This window comes from Ovis canadensis, chromosome 14, assembly GCF_042477335.2.
Source record: "Ovis canadensis isolate MfBH-ARS-UI-01 breed Bighorn chromosome 14, ARS-UI_OviCan_v2, whole genome shotgun sequence".
Classification (NCBI taxonomy): domain Eukaryota; kingdom Metazoa; phylum Chordata; class Mammalia; order Artiodactyla; family Bovidae; genus Ovis; species Ovis canadensis.
Genome location: NC_091258.1, coordinates 69,882,353 through 69,904,197, shown reverse-complemented (window position 1 = coordinate 69,904,197; position 21,845 = coordinate 69,882,353). Strand labels below are relative to the sequence as shown.

The window sequence follows — 21,845 nt, the reverse complement described above, 5'->3', positions numbered from 1 at the left end:
GGCCCCGCCTCCCACCCTGCGGATGGGACTGTCTGCGTAGGCCCCGCCCCCACAGCCACAGCGCTCACCCCAGCCGTGCTGGCAATCCCAGCGGCGTCGCCTTCCGGCCCCGCCCACATTCGGGGAGGGGCCGGAAGGAGCCTCTCCCCCATGGCCCGCCTCTAGTGCTGTTCACAGAATTGCCTGACTCTAATGCAGGACAATGACCCCCCCAGTATTTGCTTGCTCCCATTTTCTCCGCCTCCTGGAACAACGTCTCATCTCCTGTTAGGAAGATTATTATTCTTATTTCCTTCCTCAAGCACCAAAGTACAGTTTCTGACACCGGCGTCTGTGCTGGACGCCCCGGGGCGGGGCCCAGCTGGCTCCGCGGGGCGGGCCGTGCGAGCGGCGCGCGCAATAAAGCAGAGCGCGCTGCGGGTCGCACGTGAGTTGCGGAGAGTGAGGTTCGGGTGAGCTAGTTGCTTTGTCTCCTGTTTGTGGGAGGGCGTGTGTTGGGCACTGGGTCACGCGTGACGTGTGTGCCCGGGGCTGCAGCGGGGGCGGGCATGCCGTGGTGGGGACGGTGTCAGGGCCTTCGTAAGCACTCGGCACTCGCGCCTCGAGGCGATCCCTGAGTGCTCCCTTCGGGGCGGGCAGTGGCTCGCTCGGAGAGGGTTGGTGGCTCCCTAGGGGCGCTCAGCGGGTGAAGTAGAAGTCCTGCTGCCGAAGCGAACGCGGACCCCCCGGGGCTGGGCCTCCTTTGCGCCGCAGTCTGGCTGCGCCCTGTCTGCTGCCCACGTTTCAAGGCTCCGCCATCTTGTCGATTTCTGGGGGGATTTTGCGGGGTGGGGGGAGGTAGGGAAGATAGGCTTATGACCTCAGTCTTTCTGCCTGAGGTTTTCCACTCCAGTGTTAGCTTACACGTGCCTTCCTTAGGAAATCGTTCTTACGTATTCTGATTTCGTGTGGCTGGCGTATTTGTGCGATGTAGACCAGAGGCCTCGTGGCAGGTAGAGACAGGACCTCGAGGGATGCCAAGGAAGGAGTGGGGTCTCTTAAGTGAATTACTGGGTTGTGTCAGAACCAGAGGGGAGTAATTGTCGGACAGAGCAAAGGGGGCCTTCGCTCACTTTCAGGAGTCATTCTGACACAGTCATTTAAATACCAGTTTTGTGCTCGCTCAGAACATCAAAGTTTCGTTAAGCGTTAGTTCTGGGCTAATGGGGCTTTCTGGATAGCGTTTTCCCAACTCCCGAGCAATACCACACCTCCTCCAAGGAGATCCAGCCCAGGAATAGCTAGCCGATTTTCTGTTTCCCCACCACAACCCAGCAAGAATCTCCTCCAGCTTTGTTTCTCCTTTTAGGAAACAGTTAATTTTATCCTGTTGCCTTGTCACAAGAGGAAGGCAGTTTCTCATCCATTCATCACTCTTTTGCATTGTCCCGTATATTCCCTTTTCAGGCCTTTTCGTTGTTAAAATCCCCAAACATACAGACAAATAGACGCTTAACAGGACGTTTCGCCATGTTTGCTTTTTGTGTACTTCATGTTTTGGAAATGAATTTCTTATTTCATCCAAAATCGTTAACACAGTGTCTCTAAAATTGCATTTTTTCTATTTAATGACAGTGTTGTCATCATCCTCAATGAGATTAGTTCCTTCAGGAGGCCCTCTCCTGTCCGTTCTGTGGTCATAGTTCCTGTCATTTCCAAAATGTCTTTCACTGTTTTGTTCAAAACTGGTTGCGTTGTAAGGGTCTCTGGTGACTGCTCCTGTTGCTTATACTTCAGGTTTCTCTTTTCCTCCATATACACCACCCCCAACCCCCTGGACAGTTTCTTCCAAGGGATTTGCATCTTAGTAGCCACTGTTGAGGGTCAGTAGCCTAAAGAGTCAATGCTGGAAATCTGCAAAACTGGGCTAAGGGGAGTAGTCAGTGGGTTGTCCCCTCGTGGTGGGTTTAGGATAGTCCTTTGTGGACCTGTGACACTGGGGAGGTGAAGGCGTCTTGGTGTCACCACAGGGAAGGCTGTGCGCATTTGTACCCAGTGATGGACTTCGTGTTTCCCAGTCTCTAGGCACTGTTAGCTTGCTTGGCTTCTGTCCCTGAAGGTGAGTGGCCTTGGGACCTGGTTGCAGAGGGACCGGTCTCCCATGATGTCCAGCACTGGGCTCCGATTACTCCCTGAGGACGCAGTGCCCCCAGGACCTTTGACAACCTGGGGATCTGAGGGGCCTTGGTTTTGATGTTCTCTGGATGCCCCCCCCCTGCAATACTCTCTTCCCCCACCCTCACCAAATCCTTCCTGTGTTACAGGTGTGTCTTCAAGCTGAGGGGCCACCCACCCCACCTTGGTAAGAACCCTTGCTCCCAGTCCCTGACCCACCCAGATCTAAACTGTCTCACCCTCATTTGGGGTGACTTTGCATCGAGCATCTCTGGGACCTAGTTTATCTGCCAGCAGTCATGCAAAGCCCAACTGTCCTGTTCTTGGGCTTAGAGATGTTAGTCAAAAGATTGCTCTCCTGAGCCTCAGTTTCTGTGTCTGTAGAGTGGGTAAAATCCATCAGGAGCAGATGGGCCCCAGTCCTCTGCCCAGTTGGGTTGGGGATAGTGATGCCTCCTGCCTTCAAAGGTAGGGTTTGAATATGACAGGGAATATGGACTGCAGAAGGGGAAATACATAGTCTGTCCATGGTATCCATGGGGATTGGTTCCAGAGCCCCACAGGTATGGAGGGCCCAGTGTAAGTTTTTGGGTTTCAGGGGAAAAGACCCATCCAAAGTCTGATTTTCAGACTCAGCAGAAAAGCAGCAGAAAGGCTGGAAGCACTGTCATTGTCACATTGCAGGGTGGTGATGGTGGGATTTCTAGACAGTGTACCTTTCAGCAGAGTTTAGGCAGCTTCCCATGAATCATGTGTATGTAAACTGATACAGTTATCAAGTTTACCCTCAACTTATACAGTAGCCACTGTCAAAGAACATGGTTTATCTGGAGACTGTCACAAAATGTTCCAAGTTTTGGAGAATGTTTCACAATTGTTTCAACAGCTAAATCATCAAATAGGCATGGGTATGTGTGTTACCCGAAAACAAACAACTGTTCCCAGTTCTAGGAGGGTTATTTTCCCCCTCTATTCAATGAAGTTTGGGCCTCAATCTCTATTTCCACTAATAAGGTTGACCTGAGATTGATGGAAATAGATTACTCTCTAAATACATACTATGGAGAACTGAAAGTGTAGTCTCTAGGGAGGTTTAGATTCTTGCTGACAAGTACCTGAAGGGGTGAGAAGCTGTGTCCTCTGAAGGCTTAGCTCAGAATGGGGAGCATCGGAACATCTTTTTGGAAGGGCTCTTCTCTTCCTCCAAAGTGATGTGGGCCGAGAGGGAATTTCTGGGGAAGTGTGGAGTTGGGAGGATGCCAGTTGGGCGGGGATATGTGAAAGGGCCGAGAAGAGGAAGCCCTGAGGGATGTGTAACACCTGTAGATTTCCGAGGCAGCAGAACTGGTGAGATGGAAGTGTTTTATTCTGCATCGGCCAGTCTGAGGGCGGCAGGATTGGGGTGTGGGGTTTGAGGGGACTGGGACCCCCGTGATGTCCAGCACTGGGCTCTGATCTCCACTGAGGACATGGTGCACCCCGGGACCTTTGACACCCGGGGATCTGAGGGGGGTCCCACCTCTGGGGAGAGATGGAGGAGGGGGCATGGTTGCTCCGCACCCCACCAACCTCCAGCTCCCCGACCCCTTACTGTCTGCAGGTGGTTCCTCCAGGAGTTGAGCAGCCTGGCCACCCCTCGGTAAGAACAGAAGAGACTCCCCTTGTTATTAATACTGTGATGATCATCATCCAATTTACAGTGGCATCAATTTGTTAATAAAATGTATAGACTATGGTAATATTAATAAAGATAGCTGCTGAGCACTTAGTCTGAGCCAGGCCAGGTTTCTAAGCCCTGGAGTCACCCCCCAATAACCTCATGATTTGAAACAGGTGCGCTTTTGCCACTATTCACAGCCGAGGTGGAGGCGCATAAAGGTTGCGATTTACCCATCCTCGGCTCCTGGCCAGGAGGGGGCTTATTTCTGCAGCCCCCATCCACATTCAGGGCGACTGGGGTGGTGGGGGCTTTCTCTGTCACCCCTCTTCCCTACAGTTGAGGATACAGGACGAAGGAGGTGGATTTTGATTCCTGGTTTCGCCACTTTTGACATTAGGGCACCTTCATGATTTGTCTACAAGGATAGGGCTGGGGCGGGGTGTGTGCGTGCATGCTGTGGACCGGCCTCCCTTGAGGTCCCAGGCCCCACCCTGCCTGGGCTTGTAGCTAATGCCTCAGCCGGTCCTGCTGGGGATCGCCCAGGAGGTGGCAGAGCTGGGGGGGGGGGGGGGTCCTTGAACAGTCAGCCTTTGCAAGCCACCCCCCAAAAGTACTGCATGCTCCCTGAATTCCTGTGGCATCCGCTGCAAAGATGGAGGGGTGGTGGTAAGAGGAAGTGGATGCAAGAAGGGCTGGGATGAGGAACAGGCCAGCCTGGGGTTGGGGGTGGGGGGTTGGTTTGCAGAGAGATGTGTTCAGTTGGTGCCGGAAGGTGCCGTGCGGGGGACCTCCCGTGATGTCAAGCACTGGGCTCTGATCTTCTGTGCAGACGTGGTGCTCCCCTGGGACCTTTGACACCCGGGGGTCTGAGGGGTCCCAGGCTCTGGGCAGAGGTGAATGGGGATCGTGATTGCTGCACCCCACCGACCTCCTCTTCCCCACCCCCATGCCTTCCCGTCTGCAGGCAGTTCCTCCAGGAGTCAGCAGTTCCTTCAGCCCTCCCGGTAAGAACAAGTTCTTAGTGGGTTGGCCAATGCCGTAATCGTATCGAACTTATCCAATGTAGAGATGGTGGTGGTGGTATCCGTACAGGCAGATGCTGAGCACTCAACTATGAGCCAGGCACAGTGCTAGGCACTGAAGGCATTTAATCTTCACAGTAACCCCATGATGGGGGCACGGTGGGTGGTGTAAGGTATAAAGGGAACAGCTTGGGGTCTGCGGAGACACCCGGTATCCGGGCTCCTGAAGAGGCCGTGCTTGGGGCCCCTGTGATGTCCAGCACTGGGCTCTGATCTCTCGTGAGGACATGGTGCCCCCCCAGGACCTTTGACACCTGGGGGTCTGAGGGGCTCCCCCTCTGGGGAGGGGTTGTGGGAGGGTGACTGTTTCCCTGCCCAACGCCCCTCCGTGCCCTTCCCGCAGCTCCGGCGGCCGCGCCCCTCCGGCCTTACCGCTGGCCCCCGCACCTGGGACGGCCACGGCCATGGCGGGGCGGGGCGACCGCTACTACACGTACACCGAGCTCCTGGCCATCGCACGGCGCTTCCGGCAGAGCCCCAACGAGCTCATGATCAGCTGGATCCTGCGGGTGTATGACCAGGGCGGCCAGGCGCTGTCGCTGAGTTCCGGGGAGCTGGCCCTGCTGGGCGACCTGACCGGCGATGCCGTCTTCAACTACCACTGCAAGACCCTGCGGGGTGACTGCAAGACGCTGCTGGCCTGGCTGCTGCTGGCCTGGCGCCGGCGCTGGGAGTCCTTCCTGCACTTCGAGGCCACCGAGCTGCCCTTCCGGCCCTGGACCACCATGGAGGAGGGCATCCAGCTGGTACGCGAGCTGGGCATGCTCGACTGGATCTACCGTGAGCCGCTGCTCCCTGAGCCCGCCGGGCTAGCGCCGGAGGACCTGACCTTCACGCAGGGCCTGCAGCGGCGCCTGCTGACAGCCGCGCCCTCCGAGCTGCGACTCTCGCTGGTCAGCCTGCTGGTCAAGGGCATGACGGTGCTGGAGGCGGTGATGGAGATCCAGACCATCGCCGACGTCGGCCTGCTCTGGCGCCAGAGCCAGCCGAGCCGCGCCAAGCTCATGCTGGGGCCGAACCCCACGCGCAAGGACCTCATGGGCTGGCTGCTGAGCCACGGCGTGCCCAAGGAGCGCGTGGACAAGCAGCCCACCAAAGTCCTCCTGGAGCTGTACATCAAGGAGGCCAAGCGTAGCCGCGGCCACGCCCCCTACGGGCTGGGGGAGGAGCAGCCCCCGCCTCCGCCGTACTCCGACCAGGCGTGCGGGGAGGAGCCACCGGTGCGCCACGACTAGGCGCCCCCTGTCCTCGGGACTGGGGCCCAGACCTTGTAGGGGAGACGCAGAGCCTTGGCTGGCGTGTCCAAGGAACCCTAAAGAGGGGTGGTGTCCGTGCCCCCAGCCACCCGTGGGCATCACCGGCTACTGCTGGTGGAAAACAGGTGGCTGGCTCTTGGCAGCTGCTGCGCGATGCGGGGAGAGAGTCTGTTACATTTCCAGTCTGTTAAACTTTAGCCCGATGGGCATGGTGGGGTGGCTGCGCCTTCCGCCCCCACCGCTCTGCCTCACGGCCCCCACCCCCCACCCCCCAGGCACTACAGGCCAAGTGGGAGACCCTGCCGCCCACACCGTGAAAGCACTTTGAAGTTTGTACCCTTTTTCTTAAGGTTGTTTTTTTGTTTGTTTTGGGTTTTTTTAATGCAATATTTTTTTTACTCTGATCTTTAGCAGACAACACTTGTTTTTTAGCGGTGCTCGTTTCCCCCTTTGTGAAGGACTGTCTCTTAAAAGCCTTTTTTTTTTTTTCTGCAATTCCTTTCTCTTAAAATGGAATTTTGTCCCTTGCTCGCCTGCGAAGGGGACGGCCTGTCCCTTCTGGTTTCTCCAGCTGCGTGTGTGGCTGGAGGGTCTGTCACCTCCGGGCGAGGGGCACTGCGGCCAAGAATCCCAGCTTTGTGAGGATGCACAGCCCTGGCAGGTGGTACCATGCATCCATTAAAAAAAAAAAAAAATGCAACCCGTGTGTCACTCCCTGTGAGCTGTGGTGTTTGGGTGCCGGGGTGAAGCTGGAGCCAGAACCTTCTTCCCCTGGTGGGGCCAGGGGTTGGTTGGATGGTCTCCATTGACACACACACCCCTCCCCCTCACCCCTCAGCTGTCTGCAGAGGAGAGCACTGGTCTTTTGGTAGGCCGTGGGAGCTGCTCCCAGCAGCAGGGTTAAGTGAATCAGCTAGAACTTTCCTTGGGTCTTCTATGGCTCTACGGGGCTGCCCTGGTGGCTCGGTGGTAAAAGAATCTCCCTGCCAATAAAGAAGACGTGGGTTCCATCCCTGGGTCAGGAAGATCCCCCTGGAGGAAGAAATGGCAACCTGATCCAGTATTCTTGCCTGGCAAATCCCATGGACAGTGGAGCCTGGCGGGCTTGGACACAACTGAGCACGCTCACACGTGGATCCATAAGCAAGAGACTATGTTCCTGTACCCCCTCCGCCCCCCCCCCCCCCCAAGACCATGGAGTGCAGAGAGCATTCCTAACCCTTTCCTGAGGCCCTGTGACTGTCCTGGAACTCCAGGGATGATGGTGGCCTGTGTGCTCATGACCCAGGCAACCTGGGGGGGCCCAGCTCCCCTGCCCCATGATGCTGGGCGGTGGGTAGTGCCAGGGAGGGTGTACTGGCCCCACTTGGAGCAGGAGGGGAATATTCCTGTCCTGTCTAGCTGTGAGGACCCAGCTATTAACTTCAGCCCTTTTTCTCCCATGCCTGGGGGGTCTGGGTCTGAACACCAGGCCCCCACTCCTGGTCCTCCAACTCTGCCCCATCTAATAGGCACCAAGTGGCGTTACAGAGTGCCCGCTGCACACCAGGCTACTCGTACAGTCAGGTGGGCTGTCGACAACGATGCAGACATGATTGCTGGTACCCCAGACTACTGCTTGGTTGTAGGCAGAGCTTCCTGGGTTGAGGGGTGACTGAAGCCCCACAAGAGCAGGCCTGGCACCACCCAGTCTCAGACAGGCACCCATGAGCCTGCTGTTCATCAGGTGTGCGGTAGCTTCCCTTGGTTCAGTGCCCACCCACAAATGAAGCTCCTGATCTGTACCTTCCACTGGTACAAATGGGACCTCAAGGCAGCCACTGGCTACCACACCCAGCAGTGCTCAGGTGGGGTCCCTCCCCCTTCAGATCATCATTGTAGTCCCTGCTAGCAGCCCACCGGCAATGTTACAGGCCCCACCTGCTCCGCTGGTTCCCAGGAGGTTAATTTCAGGGGTGGGGGAGTTTTTGCATCAAAGGAGGTGGGGCTCAGCTTAGTCGCTTGTGACCTTCAGCTGCCAGGCTTCCCTGTCCATCACCAAATCCCGGAGCATGCTTAAACTCATGGCCATGGAGTCGGTGATGCCACCCAACCATCACGGGTTGGGGCACAAAGGCCAGTTAACCCAGAGTCACGGCCTCCGGACCAGGCCCAGCAGGCTGGCGGTGGGACCAGGCTTTCAATCTCAGCTCTCTCCCAGAAGTGCGTAACCCACAGTGGGGGGCTCACCCAGAGCACAAGTGATGGCACCTAGAAACGGGTTTCCACACGTACACCCCGTGCTCCCAGGCATGTATAGAAACGTGCACATGAACACCCATACAGGTATTACCCACAGAAGCACAGGACCACGTAAGTGTGCACATGCGTCAAGTATGTATATACACAAGCACTGCACGGATTCGTGCAGGAGCGCACGCATGAATAGCCGTCCGCGTGCACCTGCACACAGACCCACGCACCCTTCAGCCCACACTCATCCACAGGGCCAGGTGTGGCTTCCAGGCTTGGGAGCCCGCCCCCGAGTTCCCCCGGCGCGCAGAGTAAGTCACAGAAGCCAGAGGAGCGGGTGAGCACAAGTGTTGGGATCCAAGTTCAGTTGTGGGGGAAAGGGTGCCCGGTTTCCTGGCTCACACGGGGCCCCCCCAGGCCCGCAGGCAGCCAGGTCTCCAGGCCAGTAGGCCCAGCCCCATGCTGAGGGCCGCCAGCACGGCCACAGCCCCAGCCAACAGGGGCACCACGGTGGCTGCGGGGAGAACACGGGGGTGTGAGTCACGAGACCGGCGCCCCCCACTCCCACCCCAGCGCCGAGGGCCGTCACCTGCGGGGGTAGCGGGCTCGTGGGAGCCGTGGCAGGGGATCCCGTGAGCCGGAGGCCGGGCGGGGGCCGTCAGCTGGCGGAATCGGCTTAGTGGACAGGGGGCTGGGCACCCGGGGAGGCGGAGAGTCAAGGGCAGACCGGCAGAGTCGTTGCGGTAGAAGAGGGAGACGGTGACATTCCTGGAGGGAGAGAGGAGGTATCTTGGTCCGTCCTCGCCTTCCCTGCCGCTGACTTTGAATCTGGAGAAGAGCGATTGGATGAAACATGGCGCTTCTGACTCCTATCCCTGCCAATACCGTCCCTGTAAACTCCCCCCTGTGCCTGGGTCACGCCCTGTACCGGGGTCTCCATCCCTCCTCCTCCAGAGCGTCCCGGCCCCGCCCATTTCCGGGTACCGCCCCCTCCTCACCCTGGGCGGTGGCCATCTGCGTTGTCGCGGTCCGTGTCGCCCAGGCGCCGCCGGAACTCAAAGCCGAGGCAGGCGGCGTAAGGCGGTGTGTGCCCGTCGTAGAGACCCAGGGCCCCCTGGAGGGCCAGGAGAGTGCTGTCGTGCTGCGGGCGGATCCAGGGCTGAGTCGGGGCTCCTCCAGATGGCCCTCAGACCCCTTAGTACAAATCCTGCCCCCCTCAAACCTCCTCAACCCTGGAGGCAGCCCCACCAGTTACAGGTGGTCCTTTAAGAAATATGACTGGACAGCTCAGCCAAAAAGCCTGTCCTTCCAGAAGAACTGAATTCTTTCCCATCATCACATCATCACCTCCCTTCCATCCAGATTCCATATCTGGTGATGTGATCCGGGAGTATGGTTTGGAGATATGTGTTACTCAAGGCATGAGGCTGAGGTTCCACTGGGACCATCAATCCCCCATCACCCAAATCCCACCCTCTCCCCATCTCTGTGCCCACGAAGCACTGCCTCCCTTCCCAAAGACTTACAGCGGAATACATAACCATCTTGAGTGGCAGCCCCAAGCGCTGCACCCGGGAGAAGTTGGCCAGGATGGCATCTAGCAGGATTCCTGACAGGGCAAGTCAGAATGTTAAGAACCCTGCAAAGGAAGGCGCCTGGGCCTCCCAGCCACCCGGCTCCACATCTCACCTCCGCTCAGCTGGGCCTTCTCCGCTGCCTGGGGTGGGCCCACGTGAGCTCCGATATCCAAAGCCGAGATCTGAGCTAGTGTCTGCAGGACATCTGGAGAGGCCCAGGATGGGAGGGAAAGACCATGGGCTTGCTGGGGAGAGAGGGAGGGGACAAAGTGACTGCGATGTCCTGAGCTCCTCATGCTCCCCTCAGACCCATCGGCGATGCCCCCATCAGCTGCAATTCACTCTTCCAACCCTCCTCTGATGCCCTCTTAGGTGAGGTCTGGTCAGGGACTTATGGTGTGGGTAATGTGCTAAGCTGCTTCAGTCGTGTCCAACTCTTTGCGACCCTATGGACTGTAGCCCACCAGGCTACTCTGTCAATGGGATTCTCCAGGCAAGAATACTGAAGGGGGTTGCCATGCCCTCTTCCAGGGGATCTTCCCAACCCAGGGATCAAACCCACATTTCTTACCTCTACCTGCATTGGCAGGCAATTCTTTACCACTAGCACCACCTGGGATGTCCTTGGTGTGGGTAATAGCGATTATTAACCGTAGTAATGACCGTTATTGTAGAAGCCTTTATTGGAAACCCTTGGGGCTAGGGCTGTTTCAGAATTCAGACGTTTGGGGGGACTTCCCTGGTGGCCCAGCGGCTAAGACTCCCCACTTCCACTGCAGGGGGTCCAAGTTCGATCCCTGATCAGAGAACTAGATTTCATATGCCTCAACTAAGACCCGGTGCAGCCAAATAATTGCTTAATTAAAAAAGATAATTCAGACGTTTGGAATTTCACAAAGGTCTGGTGATGAGAGTAGTATAAATATATATATCTCGTAACACATCCAGTGGGGGCTGGGGCAGCCACCTTAGACACACACGTTACTCTTCCCACCATGCAATTAGGAACATTCCCATTAAGTGGGTAAGCAAGGACTGCCAGCCTCAGGCCTGGGCCCAAGCTTTGCCTTCCCGCGCTTTTCCAGTTAGGGAACTGGAGGATTGGAATAGCAAACACTAGGCGGAAAATGCCTCACTGTGTGCCAGGTGCTATTTTAAGCGCATCGCGTGAATTAACCCCTTTTGATCCAAACAGCAACCATTGTAGTTGTATAGATGGGGAACTGCTGCTAAGTCACTTCGGTCGTGTCCAACTCTGTGCGACCCCATAGACGGCAGCCCGCCAGGCTCCCCCGTCTCTGGGATTCTCCAGGCAAGAACACTGGAATGGGTTGCCATTTCCTTCTCCAATGCATGAAAGTGAAAAGTGAAAGGAAAGTCGCTCAGTCGTATCTGACTCTTAGCGACCCCATGGACTGCAGCCTACCAGGCGCCTCCATCCATGGGATTTTCTAGGCAAGAGGACTGGAGTGGGGTGCCATTGCCTTCTCTGATAGACGGGGAAACTGAGGCACTAAAGGTTAAGTGACTTGCCTGAGGGAACACAAGTAGTGAGGGGCAACGCTGGGATTGGAACCCAGGGCCCTTGAACCCAGGGCAGGCTGGGTGAATGGGGCAGGGGCCCACCTGGCAAATCAGAGTGTCCAGGACCTTCCACGCCTTGCGCAGCGGCTCCCCAACCAGCGGCAGCCCCGTGAAGTTCTCCAGGCGAGTCAAGAAGTCCTGCAAGCACCGAACCCGTATGGGTGAGCCTGGCAGACATCAACACCCCTAGGGTCCAGCCGTGTCCGGCCGGCCCCGCTGGCCCCTCCCAGATGCCCCGCCCGCTTCAGCCTGCCGACCCCTCCGTGTCCTGTGGGTCCTGCCACATCCCACTGGCCCCGCCCCATCCCGGTCGGCCCCGCCCCGCCGGCCCCGCCCCCGCCGGCTCCTCCCCATCCTGCCGCATCGGGCTGGCCCGGCTCACCGTCCAGCCCTCCAGGGCTGTCTTGTACTCGGCGGCCTCCGTGGCCTCCCTCAGCAGCTCACGGTATCGGGGACAGCTGCGCGTAGGGAACCTCAGCAGCTGGAGGAGACTGAGGCTCAGAGGGGACAAAAGTGTGACCGGGGCCCGACTGCAGGCAGGGAAGTGGGACTGGGGGGGGTCCTGTCTCCTGTCCACGGTTTCTCCCAGATATGGCTGAGCAGCGCGGGGTGGGCAGCTCACCCCATCAGGACAACTCAGCCCCAGGGAAGGCATCCTTGCTCTGGTTCCGGGGAGCACCCTCCCCCCACCCCCGTCGGGTCCGAGCCTGGTCCTTGAGCCCCCGGCCCTCTCCATCTGAGTCCTGTCTCTCTCCATCCCTCCCGCCCCCAGGCCAGTCCAGCCCCCTGACCTTGTCCTCAGTGACCGGCACCGTGTGCACAGGGATGGGTCTCCAGGTGGCCTCGGAGCGCCCTGGGGCAGCCTCAGGGAACAGCCCCGCCAGGTTGGCCTGAGCACTCTCCAGAGTCCGGTCAAAGTCTGTGCTGCGAATGTACACCTGGATAGGGGGGTGAGAGGACAGGCCAGACGACCACTGTCAGGGTCAGAGGTCAACTACAGCTGCAAACCAAAAGCTTCAGATTCAGCTCAGGGTCCCAGGTCAGGTGTTGGGGGTCAAAACTCAGGGCAGGTTCAAGGACCTGACCTTCAACATTAGAAGTTGGTATCAAGGGTCAGAGGTCAATGTCAAGAGCAGTTGGGGTGGGAAGTTGGATGGACACTGAGGATTAAGGGGATCAGTTGAGCCAATGAAAGTCGGAAAGGAAGATCAGAGTCACTGGAGGTGGAAAGTTAGAGGTCAAGAGGAGGAAGGCAGGTTGGAGGTCATGAGATCAGGTCAGCAGGAATGATGCTATGGTCATCTGTCAGGAGACAGAGGAAGATATAAAAAAGTCAGATTTGATGAAGGGTAGAGGTCAAAGGTTGGAGTCAGAGGGCAGGTAGAATCAATGAGGGCCAAAGACAGAATCAATCAAGTTTTGAAGTCAGAGGGTCTCATTGGAGTCAGTGAGAGTCAGAACACAGAGTTGGAGACCAGAAAATAAAAGTCAGAGTTGATGGAGGTCAGAGGTCAAGATGTGACTCAGGTTGAGATGGAGTCAGGGGTCAGTGTGGGTTAGTTGATGGTTCAGGGGTCAGAGATCAGACCTAAGGTTCAGGTCAGGTGGATGGGGGTCAAGGGCCAGAGATGGAGGCCCAGGGAGGTGCTGAAGTCAGTGGAGGTCAGAGGTGAGAGGTTACGAGGTAGGATGAAGGTCAGGATGGCTGTACCTCTTCCCGCCGGTACTCGGGGCTCAGAAAGTCCTCGTAGCGGCTCCTCAGAAAGCGGCCCAGCTCCAGCTGCTGGCGGACCCCCTCCTGGGGACAGAGCCGGCTCAGCAGACCCCTCCCCACCCCACCCCACCCCACGCTCCATCCCCAGCATCTCACCTCGGTCAGCTGGCCCAGGCCACGTGGCCACAGGGTGGATGCAACCTCCTTGTGCGGGTCAGTGGGGTAGGAGGCCAGCGGGGCCCGGTCGCCATGGCGGAACACCTGGGGAGGGGACCAGGTCAGGGCCAGGCTGGGGGACGTGAGGGGCCGGGACGGGACAGGGGGCACCTCACCACCGCCACGAAGACCAGGGGTCCTTCCGTCAGGGCCGGGGGCAGCAGCAGCAGCAGGAGGAGAGGTCCAGCGGGGTGGCCCCGAAACCCTGGCCCGGCCATCTCCACACAGCCAGACGCTGAGCTCAGCGCACTGTCTGCGCCGCAGCCCCACCTGCTCATTACCCCCGCCCCAGCACCCCCCCCACCAGAAGAGCAGGTCCCAGCACGCCTCCCCCTGGATCCAGAACCCCGATCCCCCAGGGCTTCTGTCAGCCATGGATTCACCGGGGATGCGTCCGTTTAATCTTTCCCCGCAACCCCAGGAGATGTTGATCTGATTGCCTCCGTCTCCATGGTGCGGATGGGGAAACTGAGGCACCGACAGGGTAGGCAGTTTGCCTGAGGGAACACAGCTAGTGAGCGGCAGAGCTGGGATCTGAACCTAGTGCCCTGAGAGTGGGTGCAGAGGGAGGGAGACCCCCACCCCTGCCCCACATTCTAGACCCTGCCCTCTCCTCCCTCCCCAGTCTGCCTGCCACGTCTGTTCTTTGAGGTTCTCTTGAGCTTCTTGGTGATTTCATCTTCTTACAATGCCACTCACAGCTGGCCAAAGCCAGCATGGCCCAGAGGCTGAACACCCATACCCTGGAGCTGGGACAGGTTGGATTCAAATCCCAGCTTTGCCATATATAAAGCTGTGTGATTTGGGGCAAGTTACTACCCCTCTCTCTGCCTTTGTTTTCTCATTCATAAAATGGGGACATACACGGTCTGTACCTCGGAGAGGTTCTTTGAGAATTGACAAGTTCTAATAGATTGGGAGCCCCACTAGCTCACTGGTAATCTGCCTACCGATGCAGGAAATGTAGGAGACGCAGGTTTGATCCCTGGGTGGAAGATCCCCCTGAGGAAGCAATGGCAACCCACTCCAGTATTCTTGCCTGAAAAATCCCATGGACAGAGGAGCCTGGCAGGCCACAGTCCATGGGGGTCGCAAAAAGTCAGACACAACTAAGCCACTGAGCATGCACACAACGCAATACAATATATTCAGCATTACTCCAAGGGTTTACAGAATAACTACTCAATAGTGTCAGTGATTTATTGCTGGGTAACAGATCACTCTGAAACATTACGAGGACTTCCCTTGTGGTGCAGTGGATAAGAATCCACCCGCCAATGTAGGGACACGGCTTCCAGCTTCGATCCCTGGCCTGGGAAGATTCCACACGCCCTGGAGCAACTAAGCCTGTGTGCCAAGGAACTAGATCCCCGCACGCCACAGCTAAAGATCCTGTGTACGGCGACTAAGACCTGGCGCAGCCAAGTAAATAAAGGAGACCACAGAGAGCTCCCTGGTCTCTCCCATCTCAAGAGGACACATCAAGTAACTGGCCATCTGTGAACCAAGAAGCCAGCTCTCGCCAGACACCGAATCTGCCAGGACCTTGATCTCTGGACCTCCAGCTTCCAGAACTACGAGAAAGAGATTTGTGTTGTTTAGAAGCCACCTCACCTATGGTATTCTGTTAGAGCGGCCCAAACGGATTAAGACAAGCCCCAACTCAAGATCCTTAACGTAATCATTGCTGCAAAGTCCCTTAAGCCATGTGGGGGTTCTGGGGGTTGGGGTGTGGGCAGTTTGGGGTTATGACTCAGCCCACCACACAAGTAAATAAGGGGTGGCCTGCCCCACCCCTCTGACCCACTTTCTGCCCTTCTCCGCCCTGTACCATGCCTTCAAGGAAGCCATCTGTCTTCAGCACCATCCTGGCCCCTCTGCTTTCTGGATCCCCTTTGGGGTCAGCCAGTGAAGGGAGCAGGAACTCCGAGGGTGGTGCTGGCTGTAGTACAGCTTTCTTAGGGGAGGGCCCTGTCCCTTGAGCGTCTGGTGACATGGATCTCACCCCTTGATGCCTATGGTGCATGTGCTAAGTCGCTTCAGTCGTGTCCAACTCTTTGCAACCCTATGAACTGGAGCCCACCAGGCTCCTCTGTCCATGGGGATTCTCCAGGCAAGAATACTGGAGTGGGTTGCCATGCCCTCCTCCAGGGGATCTTCCCGACCCAGGGATCAAACCTATGGCTCCTGCATTGCAGGTGGAGCCTTTACAGCTAAGCCACCGGGGAAGCCCCCCGATGCCTAGGCGTGTGTATTGATTCGCTAGGGCTGCCATAACAAACGACCGCAAAATGGCTGGTTTAGGCACCAAAAATTAACAAATTTTTAAAAATATTTGTCCGCTTATGCGGCTGTGTCGCGTCTCAGCTGCAGTGTGCGGGCTTCTCCCTAGCTGTGGAGGGCACGTTTAGTTGCCCCCAGCTTGTGGGGTCTTAGTTCCCTGGCCAGGGATCAATGCAGAGTCCCCTGCATTGGAAGGCAGATTCTTAACCACTGGACCACCAGGGAAGTCCCTAGCCATCAGAAATTTATTGTCTCACAGTTCTCGAGGCCAGGAGTCCGAAATCAAGGTGTTGGCAGGAAGTCGGTCCCTCCTGGGAGGAAGGATCGGTTCCCAGGCTCTCCCTAGCTTCCGGGGTCACTGACAGTCCCTGGCTTTCGGGAGCATCACTCCAGTCTCTGGCAAAACGTGGGCTTCTCCATGTGTGTCTGTCTCTGGGTCTCTTCTCTTCTTATAAAGGACGCCGGCTATGACCTGATCTTAACTGGATTTACATCTGCAAAGACCCTATTTTCAAATGAAGTCACTTTCACAGGTACCTGGGGAGAGGACTTGAACTGACCTTTGGTGGGGGTGGGGGGGATTCAGTTCAGTTCCTACCAGGTGGCAGCAGCTCCCCGATCTTGCTAAGCCCAGCACTGCACCGTCCAGCCACCTGTGAACCTGAGCCCTGCATTAAATTCTCTCCAGTCAGACCTTTTGGAACTGCACCTGCCACTTTCTGCTGCAACACTGAAATGGAACATCCTTCCGGATTTTTCAACACATGTATATTTTTTAATGTTATTTATTTGCTGTGCCGAGCTGTTATGCAAGATCTTAGTTCCCCGACCAGGGATTGAACCTGTGTCCCCTGCGTTGGGAGTGCAGAGTCTCACCTGCTTTGGGACCATCTTAACCACTGGATCACCAGAGAAGCTCCAACACACATTTAAAAAATATCTGCATGCTTTTTACTGAAATGAGATCCTGCAGTTTTGTAACGATCTCCTACTTTTCACGTCAACGGTACTTTCACCACATCTAATAGCCACTCTCAGAGGACCCACATGTCTTCCCAAATATCGTGTACAGCTGATATATCCAAGCCAGAACCCAGTTCAAAATCACCCATCGAACCTGGTCATGTGTCTCGTATGGATTTGCTCAAGTAGAGCAAGCCCATGTGCCTTGGGTTTTTTTCTTTGGTTTTGTTTGGGGACACAGACTTCTTGAAGAGACCCTGCCAGTTTCCCTGTTGAATGTCTTATCTTCTTGGTAAGGTATCATTTTACAACCGATTCTTGTCATTTCCAGGCTTTATGTTGTATAAATTCACTGGAAACTCTAGATTAGCAAGTACTGAATCATTGCTTCTAGGTGTATGTGTGTATATATATATATCACATAGCTTATAATTTTAAATCCAGAAAGGTACTCATCTGGGCCTTCCCTGGCAGTCCACTGGTTAAGAAGCCACGCTTCCACTGCAGGGGGTCATGGGTTCGATCCCTGGTTGAGAAAAGAAGATCCTGTATGCAGTGTGTTATGGCCAAAAACTAGAAAAAAACAAGTATAAAAAACTACTCAGCCAGGTAGATGCTTTTTTTTTTCTTTTTTGCTTTTACTTTTTATTTACAAACTAAAATTTTGCCTAAGGCCACCCCACTCACAAGTGCCAGAGCTGGAATTCAAATCTATCCCATTGGCCCCTGAGCAGGAGTTCCTCCCTAGCCCCGCCCTCCCCCTCCTCCTGTCTCCAGCCTCCAGGCTGCTCTCTGCTCACAGCTGAAACAGGAAAACAGAACTATCATCTCGATCAGCCACAACTGGGAACGTGCATGTCCTCAGACTCAAACTGTAGCCACTCTGGGTAGAGATGGAATCGTGGATAATAAGGGCTGACTGCACTGGTATCTCTGTCCTCTGTGTCTCTCCTAACCTCAAAATTAGTCCTGAAGGATGGACCCAAAGAGATTCAGGTGTCTACAGACACCACCTGCTGAGAAGGAGGGCAGGTGGAGTGAACAACAGGGACCCCCGGAGGGCCGTGGGAGTCCCAGGCACATCATGGAGCCCTTGGCCCAGAGATAGGGAAGTTGTTACCTGCGCTGTGATTTCTACCTTCATAACTGGGGCTCCCTGAGATGAAAAGATGCTTGCTCCTTGGAAGGAAAGCTATAACCAGCCTATACAGCATATTAAAAAGAGAGGTATCACCTAGACAACAAAGTTCTGTATAGTCAAAGCTGTGGTTTTCCCAATAGTCATGTATGGATGGGAGAGTTGGACCATAAAGTAGGCTGAGCACTGAAAAAGTGATGCTTTTAAACTGTGGTGTTGGAGAAGACTCTTGAGAGTCCCTTGGACTGCAAGGAGATCCAACCAGTCCATCCTAAAGGAGATCAGTCCTGGGTGTTCACTGGAAGGACTGATGCTGAAGCTGAAGCTCCAGTATGTTGGCCACCTGATGCAAAGAACTGACTCATTGGAAAAGACCCTGAGGCTCGGAAAGATTGAGGGCAGGAGAAGAAGGGGGTGACAGAGGATGAGATGGTTGGATGGCATCACCGACTCAATGGACATGAGTGTGAGCAAGCTCCAGGAGATGGTGATGGACAAGGAGGCCTGGTGTGCTGCAGTCCATGGGGTCACAAAGAGTCGGACACAACCGAGCGACTGAACAACTGCTGCTCCCGCCCCCAAAACTGGTGATGGGGCTCTGGAAGGCTCCCCCACTGCTGTGTCTCTCAAGCTTTCGTCTGGTGGACACCACTGGAGGAAATTTTGCTTGGGCCACCTCACCTGCTCTCCTGGCCTGCAGCCTCCTCCTGCTCCTACTGAAATGTTTCTGCCACTTAGAGCTGATCCTGTTCCTCCCCAGCGCCCTCTGGGGTCGTAGGTCTGGCTTCTCCCATCTAAAATATCCCCATCTCAGAGTTCAGATGCTCCCTGTATCCGTCTCCCCCAAAGCCTCCAGGGCCAGGTCCCTTCTACCCAGAATGCCCTTCTCCGGTCACCATGGCAACCATTCTGGTCTCCCCTCAGGGTTCCACCCGCTGGTCTTCTCTGTCTGGCTCAGAGGCTCAGGAAAGGGAGAGGGAGGCCAAGCAACCCAGAGTCTGGAAGTCATGGCCATGAACTTTCAGGAAGTGAGGAGAGGCCCAGCGGGCGGGAGGGCGGTGCCGCAGGGCAGGGGTGGGGGTGAAGGGAAGGGCCGGGCCCTGACCTCTAACCCCTCCACCCAGAATGTGACCCTGGCCATGGCCGTATTCACCATCCTTGCTTCCATCTACTTCTTCAACAAGGTGAGTGGGAAGAGGGTGGAGGTGGCAGGCTAGATCTTGGGTGCTTCAGCCTCTGTGTTATTTTCGTCTCTCTTCCCTTCCTGTTTCTGTGGATCTCTCTGTCTCTTTTCGTCTTGTAGGCGCAGCAATGAGAAGACACAGCACCACCTAACCCAAGAGTCCTGCCTCTGTCCCGACCATGACTCTGGCCTCTGAGACCAAATAAATGTGACTGAGTCAGCACACCCTGCTCCATCTCACCAGGCCAGCAGGCATACCGCCTCCGGCCAGCTCTGTCTGAGGTCCAGGCTTCTGGGTCAGAGAGAGGAAGCCTGGACTCCTGGGTCTGGGGAAGTTGGGGACTAGCAAGATAGACTTTTAGATTCGAGGCTAGGAGTCCAGTCATTGAGCTGGGTTTTGAAGGATGAGTAGGAGTCTGTCAGAGTTTAGAGGGGGGAAGGACATTCCAACTTGTGTGCAAGAGCACAGAGAGGAGAAATAACAGGGCTGATTCCCCACCTGGTACCAACACAGACTGCTGTGTACTTCAGATTTATTTCTTCTCTCTGAGCCTTGGTTTTCTCCTTGGACTCCAAAAGGCCGTAGCAAGGATAACCTAACACGAAAGATGTGAATGGAATTTGCAAGCTACGGAAGGTCTGTAGTGGTCATCTTCACTGTTTCATTGTATCAACACATCTTTCTCTTAGCAAACTCCTATTCAGCCTTCAATGCCCACTGCAAATGCCCCTCACTATAAAAGTATCCAGACCTCCAAACACATAGCCAGTTACCCCCTCCCTCCCTCACTGCCTCCTCTCCGCTCCCTGTCTCCATCCCCAGTAGGTGGAATGCCCTGGGTGATACGCTAGTCTTTAGTTGAGCTTTATTCATTTTTTTTCATCAGATAAACATTTCATTTCAATTCAAGATTTGAAAAGGAGACTCCTGAGCAGAGTGACTGAACATCCTGGGTTTCCCAGGGAAGGCCTAGCAAATTCGAATTAGGAATTGATTTATAGTCTTACTATAATTTTGGCTTGTGGAATGCAAAGCACTTTGGGCCAGTTATTCCAGTATAATTGGGAATCGAATCCTCTTTATTTCTTCCTTTTTATTTATTTATTTTTAGCTGTGCTGGGTCTTCATTGCTTTGAGGGATCTTCTTTAGTTGCAGCTAGCAGGGGCCCCTCTCTAGTTGCGGTGTGCAGGCTTCTCATTGCGGGGGCTTCTTTCGTTGCAGAACACAGGCTCTGGGGCTCATGGGCTTCCGTAGTTGCAGCATGTGGGCAGCTAATAGCTGCGGTGCACAGGTTTAGTTGCTCCGCAGCATGTGGGAATCTTCCAGGACTGGGAGTCGAACCCACCTCTCCTGCACTGGCAGGCGGATCCTTTACCACTGAGCCATCAGGGAAGCCCCTTTCTTTAAGTCTTGAAAGTGGTCTGATTCAAAAGGTAGTTTTACTTACAGAGGGGCTGGCTTCCCAGGTGGCACTAGTGGTAAAGAACCCGCCTGCCAGTGCAGGAGGCTTAAGAAGACATAGGTTCGATCCCTGGGTGGGAAAGATCTCCTGGAGGAGGGCATGACAACCCACTCCTGTAATCTTGCCTGGAGAGTCCTATGGCCAGAGGAGCCTGGCAGGCCACAGTCTATAGGGTCACAAAGAGTCGGACACAACTGAAGCGACTCAGCACACCGCACTTACAGGAGACCTTGTTTGCAAAACTGAGAATGACCACACGGGGGCGGTGTTGGACCATGTTCCCAGCCAGAACTTGGTCCCCAGGTTAAGTCAGTTGATTTCTGCAAAACCAGAATTCTGTGACCTGGGCGGGGAAGCTTTCCTCGTCCCTGGACCTTCCCCCTGCCCCCCATCCCTCTCCTCCAGTCCTCCTAGGGGTCCTTCTATAAGCAGAGCTGACCTGTCCTTCCCTGCTCACAGTCCCTCCCCCAGGATAGCTGTCCCAGCCCAACAGACTGGCATTGCAGCAAGGTGTATCTAACCTGACAGCCCTCCAGGCTTTCTTTTTAAAATCTCGCCCACTTCCCATGCCCCTCCTGTAGCACACCCTTGCCCAGCTGCTGAGTCGTGTCTGACTCTTTTGTGACTCCATGGACTGCAGCCTTCCAGGCTCCTCCGTCCATGGGATTTTTCAGGCAAGATTACTGGAGTGGGTTGCCATTTCTTTCTCCAGGGGATCTTCCCGCACCAAGGATCGAATCCAGGTCTCCTCGAGTGTGTCTCCTGCATTGGGAGGCAAATTCCATATGTAACTGAGACGGTTTAGAAAAAGAAAAAGAAAAACACACCCCAGGGCCATTGCACATGCTGTGCTCCCAGCCTGGAGCATCCACCTCTATTTTGTGTCAGTTCCACCTGAAAGCCTTCCTAAAACCCCACCCGATCAGAATCAGGCTCCCTACCCCTCACACCTTCCCTGCTCACCCTTCTCGGCAGTGACTGGGAGCCTGAGGGTGGGGCTGCAGAATAAGATCTGACTCCTGTTCAACCCCCAGCATGGGTCTTGGCTATCAGTGTTTGTGGAGCAAACAGTATTGACAAAGAAATTGATCTTTGTGTAGTCCTTTACTCCCCCCTCCAGGGTTTTCAGCCATTGAGGGCTGGGTTTTCTCAGTCCCCTGGGAGCTATCGAGGTTGCATTTTCACAACCACAGGCACTTGGAGATGGATGGGGCTCAGCCCACAGCCCTGGGACTCCCTGGGGAGCTTTTGAAACTCCCAGAGCCCAGCTCTATTCTGGACCACTTAAACTACAATGCCTGGGGATGGGGCCCGGGCATTGATTCGCTTTTAAAAGCTC

The 21,845-nt window shown here is 55.6% G+C and overlaps 2 protein-coding genes and 4 non-coding genes across 11 annotated transcripts; 5 read left to right on the top strand and 1 right to left on the bottom strand.

Moving 5' to 3' along the window:
* The first annotated feature begins 146 nt into the window (after window positions 1-146).
* On the top strand, window positions 147-6,852 carry LOC138419125 (Friend virus susceptibility protein 1-like). 6 transcript variants are annotated; one of them, XM_069551375.1, is made up of 5 exons: window positions 147-446; window positions 2,304-2,341; window positions 3,755-3,793; window positions 4,779-4,818; window positions 5,240-6,852. In XM_069551375.1, exon 5 carries the CDS (start codon window positions 5,301-5,303, stop codon window positions 6,129-6,131), a length of 831 nt encoding a protein of 276 aa, XP_069407476.1. In that variant the 5' UTR covers window positions 147-446; window positions 2,304-2,341; window positions 3,755-3,793; window positions 4,779-4,818; window positions 5,240-5,300; the 3' UTR covers window positions 6,132-6,852. The 6 variants fall into 6 exon arrangements, with proteins under 6 accessions (XP_069407476.1, XP_069407475.1, XP_069407471.1 ...); XM_069551374.1 differs by having other exon boundaries at window positions 169-452; XM_069551370.1 differs by having other exon boundaries at window positions 339-452; window positions 4,644-4,818.
* LOC138419854 (small nucleolar RNA SNORD88) lies at window positions 2,133-2,224 on the top strand. Its single transcript, XR_011249110.1, has one exon. It is a non-coding gene; the product is annotated as a small nucleolar RNA SNORD88 (small nucleolar RNA).
* LOC138419852 (small nucleolar RNA SNORD88) lies at window positions 3,578-3,668 on the top strand. The gene has a single exon (XR_011249108.1). It is a non-coding gene; the product is annotated as a small nucleolar RNA SNORD88 (small nucleolar RNA).
* LOC138419853 (small nucleolar RNA SNORD88) lies at window positions 4,599-4,691 on the top strand. Its single transcript, XR_011249109.1, has one exon. It is a non-coding gene; the product is annotated as a small nucleolar RNA SNORD88 (small nucleolar RNA).
* LOC138419850 (small nucleolar RNA SNORD88) lies at window positions 5,078-5,169 on the top strand. Its single transcript, XR_011249107.1, has one exon. It is a non-coding gene; the product is annotated as a small nucleolar RNA SNORD88 (small nucleolar RNA).
* A 1,865-nt stretch (window positions 6,853-8,717) lies between the features above and the next one.
* On the bottom strand, window positions 8,718-13,693 carry ACP4 (acid phosphatase 4). The gene is made up of 11 exons (XM_069551360.1): window positions 13,592-13,693; window positions 13,416-13,520; window positions 13,257-13,343; window positions 12,337-12,483; window positions 11,928-12,026; window positions 11,588-11,683; window positions 10,074-10,206; window positions 9,911-9,993; window positions 9,383-9,525; window positions 8,974-9,152; window positions 8,718-8,898 (listed from the first exon to the last, which is right to left on the bottom strand). The coding sequence occupies exons 1-11, from the start codon at window positions 13,691-13,693 to the stop codon at window positions 8,783-8,785; spliced, it is 1,290 nt and encodes a 429-aa protein (XP_069407461.1). The 3' UTR covers window positions 8,718-8,782.
* Between the last annotated feature and the right edge of the window lie 8,152 nt (window positions 13,694-21,845).

Coding starts and splice junctions, on each gene's coding strand:
- ACP4 (XM_069551360.1), bottom strand. CDS start 13,693: ATGGCCGGGCCAGGGTTTCGGGGCCACCCCGCTGGACCTCTCCTCCTG. Junction 13,344..13,415: donor GCCTGGGCCAGCTGACCGAG/GTGAGATGCTGG, acceptor CTCTGTCCCCAG/GAGGGGGTCCGCCAGCAGCT. Junction 12,027..12,336: donor TGCCGGTCACTGAGGACAAG/GTCAGGGGGCTG, acceptor AGTCTCCTCCAG/CTGCTGAGGTTCCCTACGCG.
- LOC138419125 (XM_069551370.1), top strand. CDS start 4,712: ATGGGGATCGTGATTGCTGCACCCCACCGACCTCCTCTTCCCCACCCC. Junction 4,819..5,239: donor CAGTTCCTTCAGCCCTCCCG/GTAAGAACAAGT, acceptor CCCTTCCCGCAG/CTCCGGCGGCCGCGCCCCTC.